The sequence below is a fragment of the Hippocampus zosterae genome, chromosome 14, assembly GCF_025434085.1.
Source record: "Hippocampus zosterae strain Florida chromosome 14, ASM2543408v3, whole genome shotgun sequence".
Lineage (NCBI taxonomy): Eukaryota > Metazoa > Chordata > Actinopteri > Syngnathiformes > Syngnathidae > Hippocampus > Hippocampus zosterae.
This window is the reverse complement of record NC_067464.1, coordinates 9,775,753-9,798,204: the sequence shown is the minus strand read 5'-3', so window position 1 is coordinate 9,798,204 and position 22,452 is coordinate 9,775,753. Positions and strand designations below refer to the sequence as shown.

Below are 22,452 nucleotides of genomic sequence, written 5' to 3'. Positions count from 1 at the left end.
AGAAGTACCCGGAGACCTTTTCAGCACAAAATGCACCTGGTTTTGCTGACTTGACTTGGATGAAAAGAAATGTATTGCGATTGAAATGGTCTCTCTTCACCTCATTCGATCTAATGCATCACAGCACGTGTTTGAGCGGGGCAGGAAGTGTACGGCATACGTCAGTGCTGTGCTTGTTTGAGTTGTGCAACTAAGAAGAGGTTATGGAAGTGGCAGAGAAGCATACATTTATTTCGTCTTTTTACCCCCTCTAAAACACCGTAGTGGTGTTATAGAGTTATGGGGGCCAAGTTCAAGATCAAGAAGAAACTGCCTTGGTGGCAAAAAAAAAAGGGGGGGGGCTAAACAATGTGCTCTTTGTCAAAATCAGAGCACAACTCCCAGAGGAAGCAACATCTCTGCTGACGTGAGGTGCACTGTGCCCTTAATTCAGCAAACAGGCTCTTCTAACCTAACACCTCGTATATCAGAATGTGTATGGGCCGAGGAGGAAACACGATTATACCCATCAATAATTCAACGAGTATGCGCGCCATTGCTAAGTGGGCGTTCACGTGTGCATATGTAGGGGTCTGCATGTGACATGATGTTTTGTTTTGAGTGGGCAAGACTCCAACTTTACTCTCCCTTGTCATCATAGCACGCATTGAAAGCAGGTCAGTGTGTTCCCCTCTCCATTCAGTGTCAGGATTTTAGATGCACTCTATTGATTTGTTTCTTGCACAGCTCTGTCCATTTCGCACCCCCTCCATGCCACACGCCCTGTGGCATTGTGAGCTTCTGTCATTCGTTATGGGTGAGAATGTGCGTGCGCATTATATCCGCAAAGCATCAAAAAGAGCAGAGAAAGACGATCGGAAAAACGTCAGGCAGCGCAGTGTAGTTAAATAGCGGAAACAAAAGATGATACCTGGGATGTGCTTGGCCCAGCCGATGATGACGACCAGCTCGCGATCAGCCAGGTCGCACAGTGTGGTAAGAGCCTTGATGTCGCTCTCCGGCATGGTGGGGTCAGGCATGGCGTAGATTTTCTCTGGCTCTGCCACCAAAAGGTGAGATACTATCTTTGTGACTGAGGTTAGAGGAGAAAAAGGAGGGCAGACAAAGCAAAATAGATGTTATTAAAAAAATCTCCATGACGTGAAACAAATCCTTTGGATAGCTTTTGTATGGAGTCCAATGAAGGCTATAAAATCTCTTTTGCAACATAATCGATATCTGTGTGCAAATATGGGACACTCTTTTCTGAGAGCTCCTGAATAATCCCAGCCCACAGACTTGCCCAAATATAAAACAGATGGGGGTAATGTTATTGAGCCTCACATTTCCCTTAACCTTTACCTGAATGCTTGCCCGGCAGAGGAGGCGCGACGGAGATGGGAGACAATGGGCTAGTGACGGGGCTGTACTCACGGGGCTTTTTGGTAGGAGGGGGGAGCGCCAAACCCAGGTATGGGTTGTTTTCAGTGTCCAACCTCCTCTTGTACTTTTGTCTGCCCCCTCGAACTCGGTCCAAGCGTACCCCTATAGAGGACGAATTGAGAAGTACACAAAATGGAGGCAATCAGCATCAAGCACATTCACAGAAAATATTGGTTGGAAAAAAAAAAGTTGTATGGTAAAGGTTACACGAGCCAGGTAGGACAATATTTAAAAGTCAGTATAAGGCATTGAGGGATTGATTGGGCTCGAGCTTCTAAATAAACATTAAATGACTGCACGAGGCCCTGTACAAGCAAGCATGTCAGTTTGTGTGTGAATATGTCAGAGGAAAGGCTGTCCTCCCATATGTGGTCCATGCCTGGCTGGTCTACTGTGACACAACTGAGCCCAGAGCACGTCTAAACATATGAATATTTAACACGGGGTCAATGATCTCACAGACTGGTCCTCTAATTATTTAGCTTTTGTGTGACGCCGACTGCATACTAATTGGTCCTTTACTTGTTTGTGCATGAGTGAGAGCTCTGGTGTGTGTGTGTGTGTGTGTGTGTGTGTGTGTGGTCCTTAAGATCCGGTAAAAGAAACGGGAGCGGCCAATGAGTTGCTGCTGTGTTGTTTCCACCTCTTGCGCACAGTGAACAAAACATCCGCTGTCATACTCCACACTGATAACTAGGTATTGCTTCCTCATAAAAGACCCTTATTTCACCCCTCTTTCAGAAGAGCAGCAACGGCGCCTTATCACCCACAACCACACCTAGGGGTCCGGGTTCCACACCGATACTGTAAATGTCAAGCCTGCCTCATCATAACATAAGTTATTTATTATCTCATTATTTGATAAGAATGTTTCTATTTGGATGTCTTTTCTATTCTATTCATTTTCTCCATAGTTAACATACTTAATCTACGCCGTTCTATTTATTTGATATGACCAGGCAGGTATTCACTTATTCAATGCAAATGTATGCAAACCTTTATCCCGCATCCCCATATTTGTACAGGTATGTCACTGCTTCCATCCAGCCTGATATCTTAATCCTGTCAAGAGGGAAAATCCCTTCAATTTACCTCGTATGCATAAAGCAACCTCCAAACAAATTTAATACTTAAAGGGTGGACGAGAAGAGGCTCAATGAAATGCGCGGTGGGGGGGGGGGGGGGGGGGGAGAGTTAATTTGTCAGCCCGCTACGTCCTCTGAGCAAACAACACCACAAGCCCAAGCACTTCCTTGATGATTTCATCACTTTATAACAGGGAGGACAGTGTCAATCCTGGGCATTGTGTGGCCACTGCAAATGAGCCTAATACAATTTGCCCATCAGCAAATGCTCTTGGAGAGGATGAGTTTGGATGTGTCCCATGGACGGCAATTGGCAGTCATACCGTGTATGTCCGAAATGGAACACCAGGTGATGTAAAACAAGAGTGCCATTTACCAAAAAGGGATACAAGGGAGAATTTATGCAAAATACATTCTTGATTTTCTTCCTTTTTTATCATATTGCCATAGCTGACAGCTACCCCGCATGGGTGGGGCCATAAAGTGTATTATCATCTAACTGTAAAATAGAGATTTCTTCCACTTATATAAATTATTTGACTCCCTAGGAACACAAATCTGATTAGGATTGTCTTTCAATTTCCTGACACTGACAACCCACTAACCTAATTACCCCCAATTCCCAACAGAGACTGATCCTTCCCAGCAAGACACAGGGAATAATCTGATGGCAACTATACCTGCACTTTACATGACAGCTTTCTTTTAACGCTACTCCAGTTAAGAAACACTTTTTTTAGCATTCCATCTCTGACTATGCCTATGACTTATTATCTATACAGGTATATATATGTATATATAAAACTCCGCTTGCCACTGTTCATTACAGCCAATGCCGCAGCCATGGAAAATTCCTCTCATGGTCCAATGTGATGTCACCACTTTCTACAGTTTCTTGCGGCTCACCCGATGAACTCGAACGCTGCCAGATGGCTGCACTCCCGTTTCTCTATGATCCTTTCGACCAGTTGAGTCATGTGGCTATGTCAGCCGGTGGGTGCAACGCCAGCATTTGAAGTTTGGTGGGTGCCTCTTTTAATTAGAACAGCCCTGGTCATAATTAACAGATGCTGACAGGAATTAAAACTTGGCACAATCCAGCCTCATTTTACTGTCCAAGAGGGTCAGAGATGGGACCCGGAGAGGAGCGGGACCATTAAAAGCAGCTCGGCCAGACTCAGTCACTCCCACTGCCAGGCACTATGACAGGACATGATAGGGGCCTTAGAGAGCTTCATATGTCCCCTTGGTGGCCCTCAGCTGTAAGTGGTCTGACGCTGCTGAGCTCTCTCCATAGTAAACAGTAGGTGTGTTATAAATGTGCGAAGAGGTTTAACTGCCACCTCATCTAAAGTCATCTCACTCTTTTATGGCCCGCCACACAGCGGAGCGAGGCGAGCAGAGGTTGAGCGCGGGTATCATCTCTTCAAAGCGGGGTGCTGGGGGAGAGGGCTTTTGGCCAAGGCGGCCGGCATTTGTGCACGGATTAGCACAGGATTTGGGATGGGGGCGGGGGCCAGCTGACCTGCGGCTCCTCTTTCTCTCCAAAAACAATAATAATCCCCTTCCAAGCACACTCCTACAAAAGAGCCTGTCTTCACTCACTTTGCGTGGACGGCCATGATAGGGGCCCTTATTTTGAGTCGCTCACCTGTTCTGTGTCTCTCTCCCTGGGGAAAGTGTCAGGATGTCTGGGATGGTTGGCAATGCCAAGCGGGGCTTAGGCAGAAGCTATTTTAGCTGGGAAAATCAGAAGGCCACATGGCAAGGCATGGTGAACATCGCCTTTCAAGGAAGCCGCCCTGCTAAACTGCCGTCAGCACTATTTCCAAGGGCCCCCGATGCCAGCGCTGCATGCTCGTCCGAGTGCTGCAGCATTTTTAATCACGCGCGGTGATGAGAGAAGGAAGCAAACTGACCCCGCCACATATTCAGACCCAAGGGGCTGCCACACTGACACCCTTGTCACGTAGTCCATTTACAGGTTAGCTCGACGTTCCCTGGTGTGCTGACATCCTTGCCCCTACCGCTGACTGAAATTACTGACTGGTACTTAACACACGTTACATTAATACAATAGCAGTAAAAATGAAAATATTGTGCATTAATAAGTCAGCCCATTAATAAGTCAGCCCATTAATAACTAAAAATTGTTAAATTATTGTTACCGAAACTCATATTTTTCATTTATGCAGCTGATGAATGACTCAACTACACTCAGTTATGTCACATGCATTAAAGATTTTAATGCATAAATCTGGGTCAACTTTCTAAACATTTATGGTCAAGCAAGTTACTTTATGTACTATTAACATTTTTATCGACCCACACATTGTATTTGTACGATTTTTGTGCTGAAATTTCTGCCTCTCATTAGTGGTATTGTCCCCAATTTCCTTTTGTAATGACCAAAGTGCTAAAATGTCTTCTTGTAATTTTGATCATATAAAACACACGTGTCAAAGTCAAGGCCCGGGGGCCAAATCTGCTCCATGATGCTTGCTAAGGTCTGAACCAAAATTTCAAATTGTCATCTGTTATCCGCAATAACAGTCATTATTCTTGACTTCTGTTTTTGAAACGAGTTACTCATCCATTTGTTTTGCCTTCTGTATGCAATATGTGGAGGGGATCAAACATTTATATGGTTTACCAAAATTCATAACGGCCCTCCAAGGGAAACCATAACTACAATGTGGCCCGCGACAAAAATGAGTTTGACACCCATGATATAAAACAATACATATGTTTCTTGGTTGTTCTGTGCAACTGTGCGCACAAAATACACGGTGTCGATGTTGGATTGTACACCAGCAGAGACGCTTCACATACCGACGCGCATTCAGGGGGTGCAAAGCAGTCTCCAAATGTCCTGTCACATACAGAATGGAATACCTCATCCGCAAGTGGAGGTCTTGCAGTTTTCTTGTATGAGTGTCCTTTGTGCATGACAATCTCATGCACGGGCCCTCGCGAGTCAATTTCTGCTCTATCAATGTCAAACACTGTGAGTCTTAACTTCCCTGATATTTAAGGAAATGAGGGGAGCCACTTCGAATGGCCTCTTGTCAGTTGCTTCTATCCAACAACACTGCACAATTGCGAAAATGCCCCCTCATACCTGTGCACACCTAGGAAAATACCAAAAGAAGATTCAATTTTCTGCTAGACTTGCGCGAGGCATGAAAAAAGAGACCTTTCATTCAGTAGGACGGATCCTCAGCATGTTGGTGCCAAAGTCAAATACTGTACAGAAACAGGCAGACAGACTTGGCTCCAAACTCTCACACTATTACAGAAATTAAACTCCTCAGAAAGAAAGATGGCCCACAGAGTGTTGTCTGGACTGATTTTTCCTTCATGTCCAACATGCAAGGCACGCTGAACGAACTCGGAAGACCATTTGTGTTCTAAAGCTACCTGTGATGAGCAAAAGAGGATGCCGTGCGTGCTGAATTATTTCATAAATTCAAAGTGCTACAGGTTAATTTGTGACCCTTCAAGCCTTTCACGTCAAATGGGGGTAAATTATTTTGTGATCAGTTCCATTTGACAAGGCATTGTTTATTAAGCCAAATATAGCACATAGGCCTGGCCACACACTTGTATTTCGTGATTTGTGATTAAATAAACACATATTTTGCTATGAATTTGAATTAGGGTACAGATAGCAAGCGGTTGGATAATGTTTGGATGTTAGAGTCATAATGGTTTCAGTCAAACCCTCCCCAAGCCCCCAAATCATTTGTTGTTCATCCTCCGGGAAATTGTCCATTTATGTGTTTGGTAGCAGACTAACACACCCAAAGATAAACCCCGATGGGCTTTTGCTTTTTTTCCACTAATTTAGCCTTGGTGGAAGTATGATACTAAACTTAGTCGCCTTCTATATATATATGATTATGATAACATTGCTTGAACAATCAACTTTTGGTGGACCATGACTTTTACCGTGCTGGATTCACAGTATACAAAATGTTCAGTAGTTTTTTTTTTTTTAAATGTTGAATGTCAATTTTTCTCAAGTGTTTCAAAACGTTTTTAAAAGCATTTCTCAATTTTATCCAAAATATTTTAATTGCATCTTGAAATGGAATGTTTTCATTTAATATAAATACAATTTGAAGTTGTGTAGCTATCAGCTTTCATTGCACTGTGTTTTACTATTTTTAAATTTTTTTGCCATGCTTTTATTTTAGTGTCGGTATCAAGGTACTACGTTGATTTGCTATCATGGCAACATTACGACCTGGTACGTATTGGCATTTGTATGTGAGTAAGCGAGAGTGAGAGGAAGTTGGTACAAAGAGCAACTGTCACTGAACGATGTCAATATAATCTCTCAATAGTATCTTGTCTTCTCCCTTGCTCTAAGCTCTGACCCGTTTTCATTGATCAGAGGAAAACCTGTTGCCCCTGACATTTAATTCTTCTATTGATCACTTCCTCCTTTATACAGTGGGAGCAAAAGTACAGCTACTCAACAAAGGCTCTGAGCAGGTCTCCTTAAATTAAATTGCTGAAACCGCCTTCCTTTCCACCCTTGGGTATAGGAGACAAATATTGTACTCAAATAGGAATAGGATTAATTTAAATTAATCTTACTGATAACTAATAACTAACTTCTAATAGACAAAATATAAAATGGGAATTTACTCATTTAGATATCATCCTAAAAAAATCCTGTTAAATTACTTGCAAAATAATACATAAGTAAAACAATGTTTAAAATGAAGGCAAATTCAGCCACAATAAATGGTCTTAACTTTCTTTGTTTGAAATTGGGGAAATAAACAATAGGCTCATAAGGGAGAGATTACATAGCAAAATTCAACATCAAGTACGAAGTGGAGTAGAGGCCTAAATGTTGCCATTTTTAGAAGAAGAAAAAAGAAAACCTTTATTAGTCTCACAATGGAGAAATTCCAGATTCACAGCAGCAAAGTTATGAAAGGAAGAAGTAGAACAACAAAAAAATAGGAGCTGCTGGAAAGGCAGCCACTCTCGCGGCGCCATTTTGAAGTCAAAAATAACAACACAACACATAGGACAGAAACAGTTAGGCTGACAGATAACAATTGTAAAGGCTTTACTTGTTCATAGTCTGCAAGGTAAACATTGGCTGAACGTGTAACAAGGGTGCTCTATTTCTTCTGAACACAACTTGCATTTCTTCCTCGATTTTATTTTTTAGCCAAATTTCACATAAAATTGGTCCCCGTGAACACTTTGCTTTTGTGCGCTGTTGTGGTCTTTGTCATGTGACTGCCTGGAAAAATGCAGCCAAATGCCACCGGAGGTATTGTTTGTTGGATTGGTATTATGTGACAGTACTCTTGCTGAATCCCCCCACCCCCATACACACACACATAAATTATATTGCACAAGCAATAATAAATAGATACAAATGAAAGCCATCAAAATGTAGCTCAACGTAACAGAGAAAACGCAGTGTTTCCTCGAGGGATGTCCCGACCTGTTCACGTGATCGGAAATCAGAGTCGATCTGGTGGCTTTCAGCTGAAAGGGGCTTGGGGCAAATTGATTTTCTTCATTTTATGGATTTTTACAGGGCACAAAGAGACCAAATATATGCATATTATGTCAAATGAAGCAGTAATAACTCATTTTAATATTACACAATGTTACATTTTGTTTTATGGGGTAGGGAGAGGTCAGAGTGCCTGTAAGAGACATACACGCGCACAAACGCATGCACTCGGACTTGGACTCGAGTGCGACCTTAGATAATGCATGAACTGGACCTTTCAATGCGAGTGAGAAAAACCTTAATTTTATTTGATGCTGCAAATTTGAATTGCTTTCGTGTTTCTTCCTTAGTCGGTCATGAGCTAGTGCTGCATCTTTGTTAGAGCAGTAAAGTTATAATTAGGTGGTTTTCCATTGGCACACAATGTGACCTTTCTGCCGTAATGAAAGTAAGTGGCAACCACAGTCACGAGTGGTAGCCGTTTCCACACTCGGGCCTGAGCACGGCGTTGAGCTGAAGGCTTCATTGAGCTTACAGCGGGCGACTGACCACGTGTCTTTATTTCCATTTCGTTTCTGTGACACTTTTAAGCGAGCAGATCTGAAAGCAAGTCTTACGTACGTAAAAATGATGTGACATCTCTTTGCTGATGATGGCACTGACTTTGCGCTTTCCATTGTGCAAAAAGATCTGTGACAATAATCGATGCAGTCTCACGACAGATGTAAATGTGTCGTTCTTAATCCACGATTGCAGTTAAAACCTTTGGCTAAGCCAAAGTCGGCATATTTGCGTTTTACACTCTTTTTACCTGAGACTGGTCATTCATCCATAGCCATGACTACATATTTTTGTCGTCTCGTACTCTCCAAGATGATATATTGGCATAAATTTTTCATCAGATAGTAATGCGATTACTCTGTCTTTCTGGCACTAAGGCTTTATCTGGCTGCATGCAGTCCAGGGGATTTGGTTTCTGTGCAGAGATCCATATAGGTTATGACTCTGGCTTCAGGTGGCGGCTGGATATATATGCATCTATAAATCCCTCTCTATGGTGAATAATGGGAGGAATAATGTCAGAATATATACAGTGTAAGTTTGCCAGAGAACGTAAAAGTCTGCAATTTTATGCAGAATTGTACCTTTTAGGGCCTCGATCTGGAAGACCATTTAAGATGCTGAATAACCATGAGGGACAATCTGACTCAAAAGTGTCTCTTGGACTATTTACTCAAAAAAAGTAATGCGACAAAAACACCGGATGACAAATTAAACAGTTTCTACCACAAGATAATTTGATATAATGTACCCAACAGTGGCACTTTAATCCAAAGCTACCCATTTTCAATGATTTTATACCCATTCAGAATTATTTTAGACTTTATATGCATTGTTTGTTTGATTTTTTTAATAGGAGCAGCCAAGCAATAAAAGGAGACACACAAAAAGCGCACATCCATTGCTCAGGCATTGGAGTAAGAGAGAACAGAAACTGTAGGTGCTTCTCAGAATGCCTCAATTTGGAGTCTCATGGGGCCCCTCGAGGTTAGGGAGAGGGGAAAACCCAGCAAGACCATTCCATCCAAAACATGTTTAATTGTCAGGGAATTCTCATGTGGCATTCCCTGGAAGAGTCCTGAGATGTTCAGAAAACATTTAGGAGATCAATATGCCGGGGACAGCCGGCACTGTGCCAAGTGAGCACATTTTACAGATGGAATACTATTACATTTCCTTTACTCACATGGTCAAATGACACTACTCATCATATTTTTATTTCATTTTTTTGGGGGTCCTCAGCTAGACTGACCAGTATTTACTGCCGTCTAGCTGAAGCAAGAAATCAACTTGCAGGAGTTACGTTTGTATTTATTGGCAGAAAAAAATCTCTGACTGATTCCTGAGCCTAGATGGAAAAAGTAATTTTACACCGAGTGTTTAGCGCTGCAAAATGTTCCCGTCGTCACTTACTGTAAATCATTGGTGGTTGCAAATATGTCATATGTTCAAAGGTAACAACTAAACAGCGCAGTGTTATTAAATGTATGGGTGCAAGAAGGGAAAAAAAATGCTCTTACTCTTCTTACCTTCTTTCAGCATCCCCACTTTGAGGCATTTCATGAAGCGACAAGCCTGACATGATTTGCGTCTCCGTTTTGTGATCTCACACTCATTTGTGGCGGGACAGCTGTATTCAATGTTGCCTAAGAAAAGGAATACATTTGATTCATTAATCAAGTGACATTGGATTTTAAATAAAGCATAAAAGACACAGTTATGTGATCCATGCAAGGCATACTTTGTACTTTTTCAGATTATTTTAAGTATTAATATGGTCAATTAGAGCAGGGCTGTGGGAGCTACGGCCGGCCAAACTTTGACATTTTGGGCAGGGCCTTTGAACCCTTATATCTCAGGGACTACTGGGTCAATTTTCACATAACATGTATTGTTGGAAAAGGGAACTCAACAAAGATTCGAAATTTGCAACCATTGGTGCATTTCTTAGTAACTTTACCTTTTGACCTTTAAAATTTGACAGGATGTAGCTTCCAAACCAATGCTCCGATTGATAAGGTAAGATAAGATAGCCTTTATTTGTCCCACACTGGGGAAATTTACAGTCTACAGCAGCAAAATTGGGGGGTAGAAAGAGGAAAAACAAAGTGTTAGCATTCACAAAAATAAATGTTTCAGTTTCAATGTACACAGTTCAATGAAGTGCAATACAAACGTAGATATAAATATTTTTTCGCATAATTTGATATGATTTAAAATCATAGATTTTATGTTGTGCCATTACGGTAAAAAATACAGCAAGTTTTATTATAATCCTGGATGATTTGGCATGGAATGACCCAAAAGCATTGCTGGGTCAGGTGTCGTCCAGCAAAAAAAAACAAAAAACTTGGTACCGGTGCTGGGACCCAAAGGAGAAAGCGCTCATACCTGAGTGGTAAAGTGAGGAAAAACTACAATGGTCTTCAAGGGTGGATACAACCCTGTTCCTACCCTAAATTGGCCTTGTTAATTCTGCGCATGGCCCCATGTGAAGGCCAGGTCCCCCTGTGCTCAGAGGGGCCTGCCACTGTTCCAATAGCAGGCTTGATGAACCAAACGTGCTGCCCTTGACCATTTTACATAATGCTCCTGTAGAGCCAAACCTGTTCTTACTACAATTGCCTTTGTTGATGATTTATGTACTTGACAGGCAAAAGGTCTGATACATTATTCAATTTCAGCACATGATTCAAGGATAGCGTTATGAAAAAGTGTTTCATTGCTCCAATAAAAACAACAACAACAACAACAACAAAAGAAAAACAGTTGTGCTCAGCCCTAACGTGGACAGCAGGACATCCTTTGCATCAGTCTCATTCCCTATATTTGCCTGAACTCCCAAGGATTTTCAATAAAGTGTTTCATTCTATTACAGTCTCTTCATTTCAACTGGGCTTTCACTTTCAAAGCTTTTGACATTGGCCGCACAACTATTCCATTCAGTTTCATTGTCTCAAGCAAATACCAAATACCTGAGAAATACAAATACCTTAACCACTGTAATGGCATCTACAGCGCTTCTTATTCATTTGAATACACATTATCATTTGGAAATTAAAAAGATTTTATGAATCTATAGAATACATACAATACATATTTATACAGCGTTTTCACAACAGCTGCAGCTGGAACAAAGCACATTCCAGAGCAGTATGTTATGGTATATTTTATGTTGGATTTCTCACAGTGAACGTTCAACAATTAATGCCCATCACCCACACGCACGGACACACACACAGGCACACACACACACACACACACACACACACACACACACACACACACACACACACACACACACACACACACACACTGCTAGCAGCGCCGCCCCTCACTTGCCATACAGGGCACCCGCTAGCTGGGTAATATTGGTTGTGGTCGCTGGTGTTCCGCCACTGGCCCTCCAAGAGCCTTTGACAACTTATGCAATTATGTTAACATTATTGGACAGATCGAGTCGGGGGTCCCAAGATGTTATAAATAATTAGAAATTCCTCCTTATATCTGGGTTAGAAATCATTATGCTAATTTTGCTCATCTCTTTGGGATTGGGGATAAATAAAGGTGTGAGGCAAATGGCTGATGAGCTCTGATTGTCTTCCCTCGCTCTGTTTTCTCTGTTGTCATAGCAGAACCAGACCATAATCATCCTTTTCATTTTCACACATGCCAGGAGGAGGCAATCAGGAACCGATTCTTTTTCTTTTTGCTTTTTGTATTTCTGTCATAATTAATCAGCTAATCTTTGTCGATGAAGCATTGAAACATTTACTTTGTAAAACCCAGGGTTGTTTTGTGAAAAATTAGTAGGGCATGCATTTCTTCAAAAATAGAATGAACACAATTGAAAGGATACAGCAAGGTCCCGCTATTGGTCGTAAAATGTGAAAGCTGACTCAATGATTGTGTTTATTTGGGAGCTGACGTGGCCAAGACCATCTATTTTCATATTCATTTCATGTCATCATGAAAATGCATCCAATTGACCCCGTGCGTCCCTGAGGGCATTTTAGCGTTCAGTTTATTTGTATTTTTTGGTCTCCTACCCCTCCTTCCCTTTGTCAGGGTTTAAGTGAACGCGTGTGCAAACTGCACCTGGTGGTTTACTAAAAGAGCTACAGTGCTTTGATATCAGACTCTCTAGAAACAAAAACAAGCATGCACTGTCACACACTTGGGCCACAGCATACACATGTTCTGTCAAGCCCTGTGTGCAGCTGATATTCTGTCAAAGGCGTTTCTGAAACATCAGTGATGGAGTTGGGCAATTTAAGTCATTTTCCTTTTCTACATTTCCTTGCCTTATTTACCCATGGTATACAAAGAATTAATATAATGCAGTATTTGGCTGTCATGCAGTCTCAACTAGTTTGCATTCCAAACAAGATGAAATCAGCCAAGGCCCGCCGCACAAGCCACATGGCTGAATGTGACTGAAGCGGACCACTATGAAACAGTCACTGAATCCACCGCACACCAAGCTATTAATCACTGCACCACTACCGACGCGCCGCAGTGGAAAAACTGCAACAATGTTTTGAATTTCGAGGCTCCAAAAACCCTATGCTGTATTATTAATGTTTTAATGTACCGCAAAAACATGGCGGGATTATCAAGGATGAAGCAGATTGCCACAACAAAGAGAAACTGCAACAATAAAGGAGACCAAAGATATTTTCAGAGGTGTTTGACAATAATTGATAAGCTGATTTACTGACTGCACCTGTGCATATGGACAACGCTGTCCGTGGTTTACTGTCTATTCACAGGTAGACAGGAAACATATACAATATATACAGCATGTCAGTCCTTGCATGAGCTTAAACAGTAAGTGACACACACGATATGACACTTTATGACAATTTCACCAATAGGAATGAAGCATTCTGGCTATTCTATTCCCAAGGACCATGAACATGTTTATCCGAATCGAAGAGGTTATTGGTTCCCTTTTCCTTCTCTTGATAAGTATCTCTCAATCTATTTTATGGCTTTTCAGGATCCATGCCAGGACACAGAGGGGAAAGTCAGGTCTTGTAAGTAAATTACAGTAAAATGGCAGATATTTCTCATCAAAATATAGACTGACTTTTACAGGCGTACTGTCAAGGTCTATTACTTCATATATATATATATAAAAGGGTCGCTGAGTTCAGTTCGTTTTCAACCAGTTTTACAGTTGGGATCAAAATGGGAAGAAAACATGGTTCAAAAGGTGATATACGTTTTTGATTGCAGGTGCACGTGAAATGCCAGGATTCGTGTGTGATTCGAAGAGCCCGGAGAATAGAGGGACTTCTGGGATGGATGGGGATTTAGATTGACATAAATTTGGACCTGGCCTTGACTAATATAACTTTATTAATGTACGAGTTCAAGAGAATGGATGTGGTAAACGTAAAAAGGCAGGCGTCATGAGGAGGTGAGGTGATGTAATTAGAAAAGGGATAAATGGGGGGAAAAATAAAGTACAGTCAGTGCTGTTATGACATCCTATCCCGGTGTGGGACGAATAAAGTATATCTTATCTTATCTTATCTATACAACACAGGTGAGATTGACGCTGGCACAGATTTAATTGATCAGGTGAATCATGTTGCCTAAAACAAAACAATAAACATCTATATGATGCGGTACTACAAAACTACAGCCACAATAAAAATAATATTGTTAAATAAATATTTCCCTGATGGGGCCACTAAAAATGATTAAAAAAACATTTTGGACTATTGTATTGTTCGGGTGTATCTAAAGCTTTGGCTGGTGTGTGTGTGTGTGTGTGCGTGCGTGTGCAGAAATAAAGTACGACATTTATGTTTACATATTGCCAACCGCATACATTCTGAAGAATTTGTAATCGAGGGGAATCCAAGGTGATTAAAAAAAACAAGCCGTCCGGATGATAGTAGCAAATTTGTCATGCTATTTGCCCTAAGCGCGATAGGACAGTGTTATAAAGGGCTAGAAAGGAAAGGGTCTTTGTATTCTTCTCATTAGCAAGGACCATCTCAGATTCCAACCTTGACTGCCTCGTTATTCCTTTAATTAATCAGTTCTCCGCCACCTCACCTCCTCTCAAATGTTCTACATCACACGATTTACTGTTTCTATGTTACTCCACCTAAACTGCACGTGTTTCTATTACCATTTTGGTGGGTTTTTACCTCCCCCAAAAAGTCCCAGCCTTCTCTGCCCGGGACCCCTGTCTGATTATTATGCCATTAAGCCTCTCCTGCTCTCATGTGAAAGAGCAGCAGAGTCCCTCTTCAATCTAAAGAAGTCCAGGGTTTTCTTCCCCCTCCTTTCCCTGAAATTACCCGGCGACGCGTGCCTGAGTTTCTAATTGGCATGCCCGTCCCTGGAGACGGCCCCCTCCCTTCTTCCTAATGAAAAGCCTCGGCCTTAATTACACTTTCCAAACGCTGATTGTTATTGACAAAACTCCTGTGGCTCGGACAAACGACGGCAGATTAGCTCCATTACAGGCAGCCCTCCAAGAAGGGAAAGAGAGGGATTTCAAATCGACAATGCAAAGTGAGGGGGTGGGGGGGGGGGTCGGAGGGAAGGGGAGGGTCGGAGCTTTCAATTTCTTTCTCCATGTACCTTCCTCTTAATTGTTTAGGCCCGTGCTTCACTTAAGACATCTCCTTCTTCTCTGATGCCTCTTTTCTGTTCCATTGTGTGACTTGAAGCGAGGGGACAAAAGTCCAGTTATGCTACTTGGGAAAAAATGTTCATCTTTGTCAATAGACAGGATTGCTGATGGCAGCAATGGTAAACATGCGGATTTGGCCTAATGCTTTTGTTTGTCTGAAAAAAGGTACATAGTCTGTCTAAAGCTGATAGGGATGCAAGGTCTAAAATCAACACCTCCCATCAAGACAGGCAGCGTGCTCATACCGCATGCTGTTCTATGTGGATGAACATTAGTTGGGAGCAGTAGGTGGAAATACGTCACATTCATTTACCTCAAACACATCCTTTCTTCAATTTACACTGAATTGTTTTAATTTGATCTAATTTTCGACGGCATGTATTCGACTCTAAAGACAACTGGAATTAGACGTGGATAGGTGAGCTTGTTGTTTGCCTGTTTTTCCTGGTTGAACGATATCGGATTTCATAAACCGAAACAGAGCAGTTACACGACGGGTGGGTGCGGGGTGGGGTTGGGCTTTCATTCCCTCACTAATGAGAAGCTCTGATACATCATGCCTTGTAGATAGCCAGTTGCTCAGACCCTGATCCCCAGACGCACTACACCCACATGCACTACGCAGGGCAGAAATAATAAAGCACATTCTGAGAAGCATCTGTACAAACAGGCCCCGTACAACACACAGTCTGACCACACAGTGAGAGTGTCATGTCCATAATACACCATCAACAAAGACAGATGATGACATCATACTTTCGACAAGGTTAGCATTATTAAATGCATTTATATGGGTAGTTCTCCAAAAACATGCTCCGCCCCGATCCACGGATGGTGACCCAGGTCCAGAGGCAATATTTTTTTCCCTCTAAAATCAATCACTAGATTTGACTGTTTACAATAATGCATATACAATGCAGAGACAAAACGAACACCCATACTGAGATTTGTGCTCTTGTTTTTCGTGTGAATGTGTTTTGAGCGGCGACTACTTCCTGTTCGTGGCCGACGTCCCCATTTGATTAAGAGCCCTTTATACCCTAAGAATGCATCAATTTCAAAATCTGTTCTTACCAACAAAACGAAGAAAAATAAATTACAACATAATACTGTTTAATTGAGCTCCATGCTGTGACAATACGTCAGCAGAAAAGAAAAAAATCTGTTACGGACATTTTTTTGTATCCTCCGGGTACCTCCAATGATTTACAACTCTACTTTACCTTAGGATTCCGCTGAAACAACTTTTGAAACTAAAATCGAAAATTCAATTTTTTCTCCCTAAAATATTATGTAATTAACGACGAATGCGGACTTTACAGTTCGAGCATTGTTTTATTTGTTGTGACCGTACATTAAAATAGGTGCATCCATTATTCTCACTGGCTGCACACACTAATTTGTAAATAATTCTGAAGCTTGAAAGGCATGCAGTTCAGCTGCGCACATTTTGTATTTATGCAAAGGGAACGCTGATCAGTTGATTGTATCAATTGTGCATCGAAACTAACGGCTGTAGATGACGACCATTGTTTCCATATGTTCACCATTCATAGGTAATTTTCTACTTAGACTTATCAATTGTAAATATAATCAAATTAAAAATAATTTGCTACTTGAGTGTTGAGTGGTTGATGGCAAGACACAACCGTACCAATATCTACTCTATTGTCTAATATTCAACAATCTCCTCGGAATAAAAGGCTGACTAAACAGCCTTAAATTATTCACTGCACATTGCATGAAGGTTTGATTTAAAGCATATGTCATTTTTAACGGGTTTTGCACAAGTTCATTTTTGGGCCCACATGTCACATATGTGCCATGTTTTCAGATTTTCACACACACACGCACACACACACAGGTATATATATATATATATATATATATATATATATATATATATATATATACACACACACACACATACACACACACACACACACACACACATAAAACATTTCGAGTGGACAAGGATATGTAAAATGTACCGCAGCCAATGTTTGGAAAAAAGTGCATCAGTGTTTTAAATACTGTAGATATCCAATATCTTGATGGTGATGGCTAGTGTATTTTTACGCAATGAATATTTGAGATTGGAAATATGTCAGTGTTGTAATATCAGAGTCGCTTTGGAGATGTGTTTCTTGGATGGAAAAAAAAATAATTCTCTGTACTGTGTTTGAAGTATCGTTGGATGAAGACGAGGAAAATACCTTGTATTGTCCTTTTAAAAAAGGCTTTGCAGGCCTCACAAGAGGCCACACCGTAGTGGTACCCCGAAGCGATATCTCCACAGACCAGGCACAGCCTCTTGGGGAGGGAGTTCAACATGTATTCGCACTTTATGGATGAATCCTCCATGATGGTGCTGGAGCAGTCGTCATAGCGCTTGCGGCAGGCGCCGGCTCCTAGCCCACCGGGGGTGAACATAGGCGGAGAGTCCAGGCCGTTGGAGTGGCTGTTCATGGTGCTGACATAGCCCCCGCTAGCATCAGAGTTGCCGCTGGGACTATGGTGGCTGACCGTGTCGATGACCGAGGATGGACTGGATGGCTCCGTTTTAATGTAGGACCCGCAGCTGGAGGGTAGGTGCCGATCATCAGCGGCCATTCTATTCAGCAGCCTGTAAGAGGAGTGGTGAGAAACAGGAAGGGGAGAAAGAAGACAAACGGTCAATTAGCATGTGTGTGTGTGTGTCTGTGTGTGTGTGTGTGTGTGTTTTTAGTAGAACTATGAAGCAGACATTTATAGTGACCGTCATCATATATTAAAGTACCAACACGGTCTTCTAAAACAGGGGTGCCCATACCATGTCCCCTCTAAGTTGAGCAATTGCGCACCGCAAAATTGAACCAGAGTTGTGTTTGCATTTTGTATTCTCATATTGTCCTCATAAAAAAGGGTTGAAACGTTTATTTGGCATATGTGGTTGACAAAGCGAGAAAGAAAATGTGACCAAAAAAAAGACTAAAAACGCAATGCAAATATGCGTCTTCTCGTCATTATCCCACAAACATTGCGTTCCTCCAAAGCAACCCGGACGAGTAGACGCACGGTTCACGTTGTCCATTTGCCACGCAACCTGAGCTGCCTTGGTCACCAGTGCACAAAACGCAAATGATCACACTTTGGGTGGCTCACTCAAACATATAAACCCTTTTTCCCACCAGGTGTGATTTATGTATCTACTGTATATGCTGCAGATATAAATACAAATGAGGTTTGATTTCTGGACAACTCAATGTGGGCCAATCTGCAACATAAAAAGTGGCATGAAATAAAATAAAGAAAAAACTAAATAATAAATAAATAAATAAATAAATGAATCCATCAGAAACATCAACGCTTTCCTTCTGGAAATGAAATGCACACAAGTAAAGAGGTGGTTGGAAAAGAAAGTAGAAAGCTTTGGCGATGAAGTTGTGTCGGGATTACAGGGACTGAGGTGGGCCATCCGGTCTCTTGCCCCCAACCCCAAAATTAATCAGTCATGTTTATTTTCTTTTGACTACGCTTACACAACGATAGTCACTTGTGGACTTTGATTGAGTCAGTTCATTATGAAGACGACTAAAAAAAAAGAAAGTCTGTTAATCCTCAAGTGCCATGCACTTGGTTCTGAAAAGGCGTTTGAGATATGATAGTTCCATGTATTCATTGATCAGCACTTGGACAAAAATCAAAGAGTGCCGATTGAGTTCTTCCTCTTTTACGCTGGAAATAAAATCTAAGTTCATGTAGTTGAAATATTTTTTTCTCACTGATTGCAAATGAGGCTCCGAGTCACAAGCCTGCTGAAGTAGCCACTGTCTGAACCTGCTTGGCTCACTCTCATCCTCTAAGTGCCGCCGCTGCTCCGAAAAAGGAACCAGGAAGAGCAGTGAGCCATAAACAAATTCTTTATTTCAAAACAAATGATTACTGTCAGCAGTAATCACATGCAAACAATAAACTAGCACTGAATTCCTCGCAGCCGTCATCCCAGACCTATCTACTTTTCTCTGCTTCTTTTCTCTCCGCCCCTCGACTCCCTCATCCAATTACAAACCACAAACGCTTACCTTCTTGATCTGGCAGAAATTCGGAAATTAAAGAACAGTCTTCTCAAGAAAGCGTAGGCTTGCAACAATAGTCATCGACTATCTCACGCCCCGCACTTTGAGAATTCTCTGCTCTACACACATACTCCAAAGAAAGCAGAGTGGACCTTGGATTGTCTCCTTGAATCAGCAGTGAACCAAAAGCAAAAACGATGACAACATATTGACTGCTCCTCTGTCTGTCTACTAGCTGTTTTTTGGAGTACATGCAGCCCATGATGTGGCATGTCTCGGATGAAGTGCAGCATTTGGGTTTTGGATGGTTGGATGTGCTATAATATATTCCGTGCTCACAGTAACAATAAGCACTTTGCCGTGTCTTGAAGCAGTGAACTGCAAAAAAAAAGTGCGCTACAACTTTGCTCAACTCTCGTTTTCTTTTAGCAAATAGAGTAAACTGAATTGGTGTGCTGATAAAAGGGAATAACTCAATATATTGGTGTTATGTGAATATTTAGTGACTTGTTAAGGTCATATATCTGAAAACAGACACATTACTTTGGACTGCGCACCATGTTGGTGGGAAAAGGGTCACCTGAACCTTCTTACATTAACACAATCGAGTGTTGCCAGGGTTTTTGACATTTGACAAACAGGTAACACTCAAAGAGCAGCAATGCACTCAAATGTGGGCCTTAGCACATTACACCATCAGCATATTGCCAACAAGTGGTAATGTTTACATATTTGACATACCGGAATAGCATTAACACCGCTGGACCCAAGCTGCCTGCTTGGAAGTTAGCTGTCAGTCTGAGCGCTTCTTGCTGAGGACAAGAAACCAGAGGCCTCTGCTATGTCTCCATTCAGTTGGCCAAACTGCCTCTCACTCTCTGAGGATGATTTAATTGCGAGGGTGGGTGACAGAGAGGTTCAGGCCCAGGGGTCATTGGGTCAACCTGATTTTCTCACCCTGGCTTCCTAGGCCCGTGGAGATGGGGGTCAGTGTGTCAAATTAAATCTCATTCCCGGAGTTCTCTCCCTGCTGTCATGTATATTCATCGCAGCTCCAGGTGCCTACCAAATACCCCCCCCCCTAAAAAAAAAAGTTAACTGCTAAAATAAATAATAAAAAATGCCCCCATGCTAAAACCATTGACCTTGAGGAATAAGCCTGTCAGCATGTACCGGTACTATTTTTCCCCCTCCTCCTATGAATGTCCAAACTACATTTGAAAAAAGAATGGTGTTCTAGCTTGATTTTAAATACAACAAAATTGTTTTGTTTTGTTTTTATGAGGGATACCAATTATGTGTTATTCAGATTCGCGGCTTAAAAAAAATTTCCATTTGGACTCTTAAACGTCCTTGCAGACAGAAATTGAAAGGTGAATCAATTTCATGCCTTTCTAAAATAGAACTTGCCGCCCTTGATAATGAATGCAGATTGCATCTGCTTAAATTATTGCATGGCTCTGTTCATTTGCTTTATGTTCTCTGTTTTAGATGGATATGTGCACCTGTGCGGCAGGGCACCTGCACTTGGCTTATTAAAGGCTATATATTAAAACGCAGGCACACAAGATGGCTCCATTTAGCTTTTATTTCACAAACTCAGAGTAAGCCTAACCCCGGTTCAAAGGCCAACTTCAGGGTGACACTTAGCATAATTGCATAAGTGTCTTAACTGTTTCGCCTCCGGCTCAATGTGGCCATTTATTATAAATGTTCTGGCTGGAATTCCCTTAACTCATTCTGCGATGACACATTATTCCACAGCTACGCGTGTGTTTTTAACAAGTCTGCATATATTGATTAATGATACTGAGGGAATACCAACATCTTGAACCTGTGGTATTAATCAAAGAGTGTGGAAAAAATACATATATAAATATGCAGGATCTCGAATGGGACCGTACTCATTTAAATCTATGAATAAATACCATTGTACCATGAATTATGAACACTAAATATTTTGACAGTCACAATAGGTGGGATTAATATTTCAGCATGTGGAATAGGTGCTAATTAGCAGGTGTGCCGCACATTACTGCAGATACCTTCATGCTGTGAAATCTATTATTCTGTTTTACTTCCTTCCTCAAGCTAAGTACAAGCGTTTCGTATACTATTGCCCGTCTGCCCAAAGGAGCGCAGCTCCTCTTACTGCTCCCATTCTCATTTTCCTTCCTCTCTTCCTTCTCCTTTTGTCCGGATCAAAATTCATGCTGAGTAGAGGCATACGTGTGCTCACTTTATTTTAATCTGATTCCATCTCGTCCTACTAGCAATATTTCAGATCCCCAATATCATTCCACTGGTACTGCTGTGACCCGGATTAGCTGTCTTAATGACCGGCAACACTTCTCACATACTCACTGTTCTTGAACATCTGAGGGAACACTCGTTCCTCCATGTCTTGACACTTTCTTTCCTGTAAGCAAAACTTGGATGAGCTTCTCTAGACAGCAGTTGGGATCTAAATGAGCACATTTGTAAGAATTCCTGTGAAAACTGATTTCTCCACTGTAGCCTATAACTCGACGCGCAAAGCAACGCTACAGGCTCAGCTCGCACGGTGAGTAAGAACCCTTGATGTTATTTCCTCAGTTGTTTTTACAAGCAAGGCCACCCAATGCCAAAGACACAATTTTAGACCATTTACGAACCTCATCACAAGGTGTCACCTGCCTGCTACCTCAAACTGAGTGGGGATGGGCAGGGGAGGTTGGGGTTGACATCTGCAGGCAGGGTGATGGTGATATCAGATGCCCCAGTCGGGGCAGATCTGTCTAGAAAGGCCCCAGGCGATGTGGTCTGATAAGCCACCGGTCCTGGAGTCAGGCGCAGGTAGGCCAAACTCAATTAGCTTCTAAAATACCTCCTCTGAGCCTTGCTTGGCCTCTCGAGCAGAGTCAAAAACCTACTGGCGGCCGCGCATCCTGACCTCCCTTCGAAGGGCTATGGCCATCTTTTACCGCTTCAACACACAGCCGGGGACTCATAGGAAAAGCAATGACTGAAGGAGGGTGAGGGAGAAGCTTCCAGCCAGAAAAAAAGTCAAATTAAGATTTGCAGAGTGTGTGTCCACATGAGGGCAAACAGACAAGGGAAAGCACCAGGGTCCCAGGAGGACTTGGAGCAGCCCTTGGGATTCAAATGTACAATCATCTGATACATAAACTATCCTTT

The 22,452-nt window shown here is 41.9% G+C and overlaps 1 protein-coding gene and 1 long non-coding RNA gene across 8 annotated transcripts in view; both read right to left on the bottom strand.

Annotated features, from left to right (window-relative positions):
* The window catches only part of LOC127614931 (uncharacterized), a 276,974-nt gene that overhangs the window by 202,117 nt on the left and 52,405 nt on the right, over nt 1-22,452 (bottom strand). The gene's annotated exons all lie outside the window — the stretch shown is intronic.
* esrrb (estrogen-related receptor beta) overlaps nt 1-22,452 on the bottom strand; it is a 49,624-nt gene that overhangs the window by 16,260 nt on the left and 10,912 nt on the right. For 2 of the 7 annotated variants that reach the window (XM_052086378.1, XM_052086373.1), the window contains 4 exons: nt 17,434-17,843; nt 10,089-10,205; nt 1,342-1,524; nt 911-1,072 (listed from right to left, as the gene is read on the bottom strand). In XM_052086378.1, the coding sequence (XP_051942338.1) occupies nt 911-1,072; nt 1,342-1,524; nt 10,089-10,205; nt 17,434-17,830 (859 nt within the window). In that variant the 5' untranslated portion in view covers nt 17,831-17,843. Of the gene's footprint in view, nt 1-910; nt 1,073-1,341; nt 1,525-10,079; nt 10,206-17,433; nt 17,844-20,016; nt 20,323-22,452 lie in introns of those variants that run through there. The other 5 variants (XM_052086372.1, XM_052086374.1, XM_052086377.1 and 2 more) reach the window with 4 other exon arrangements.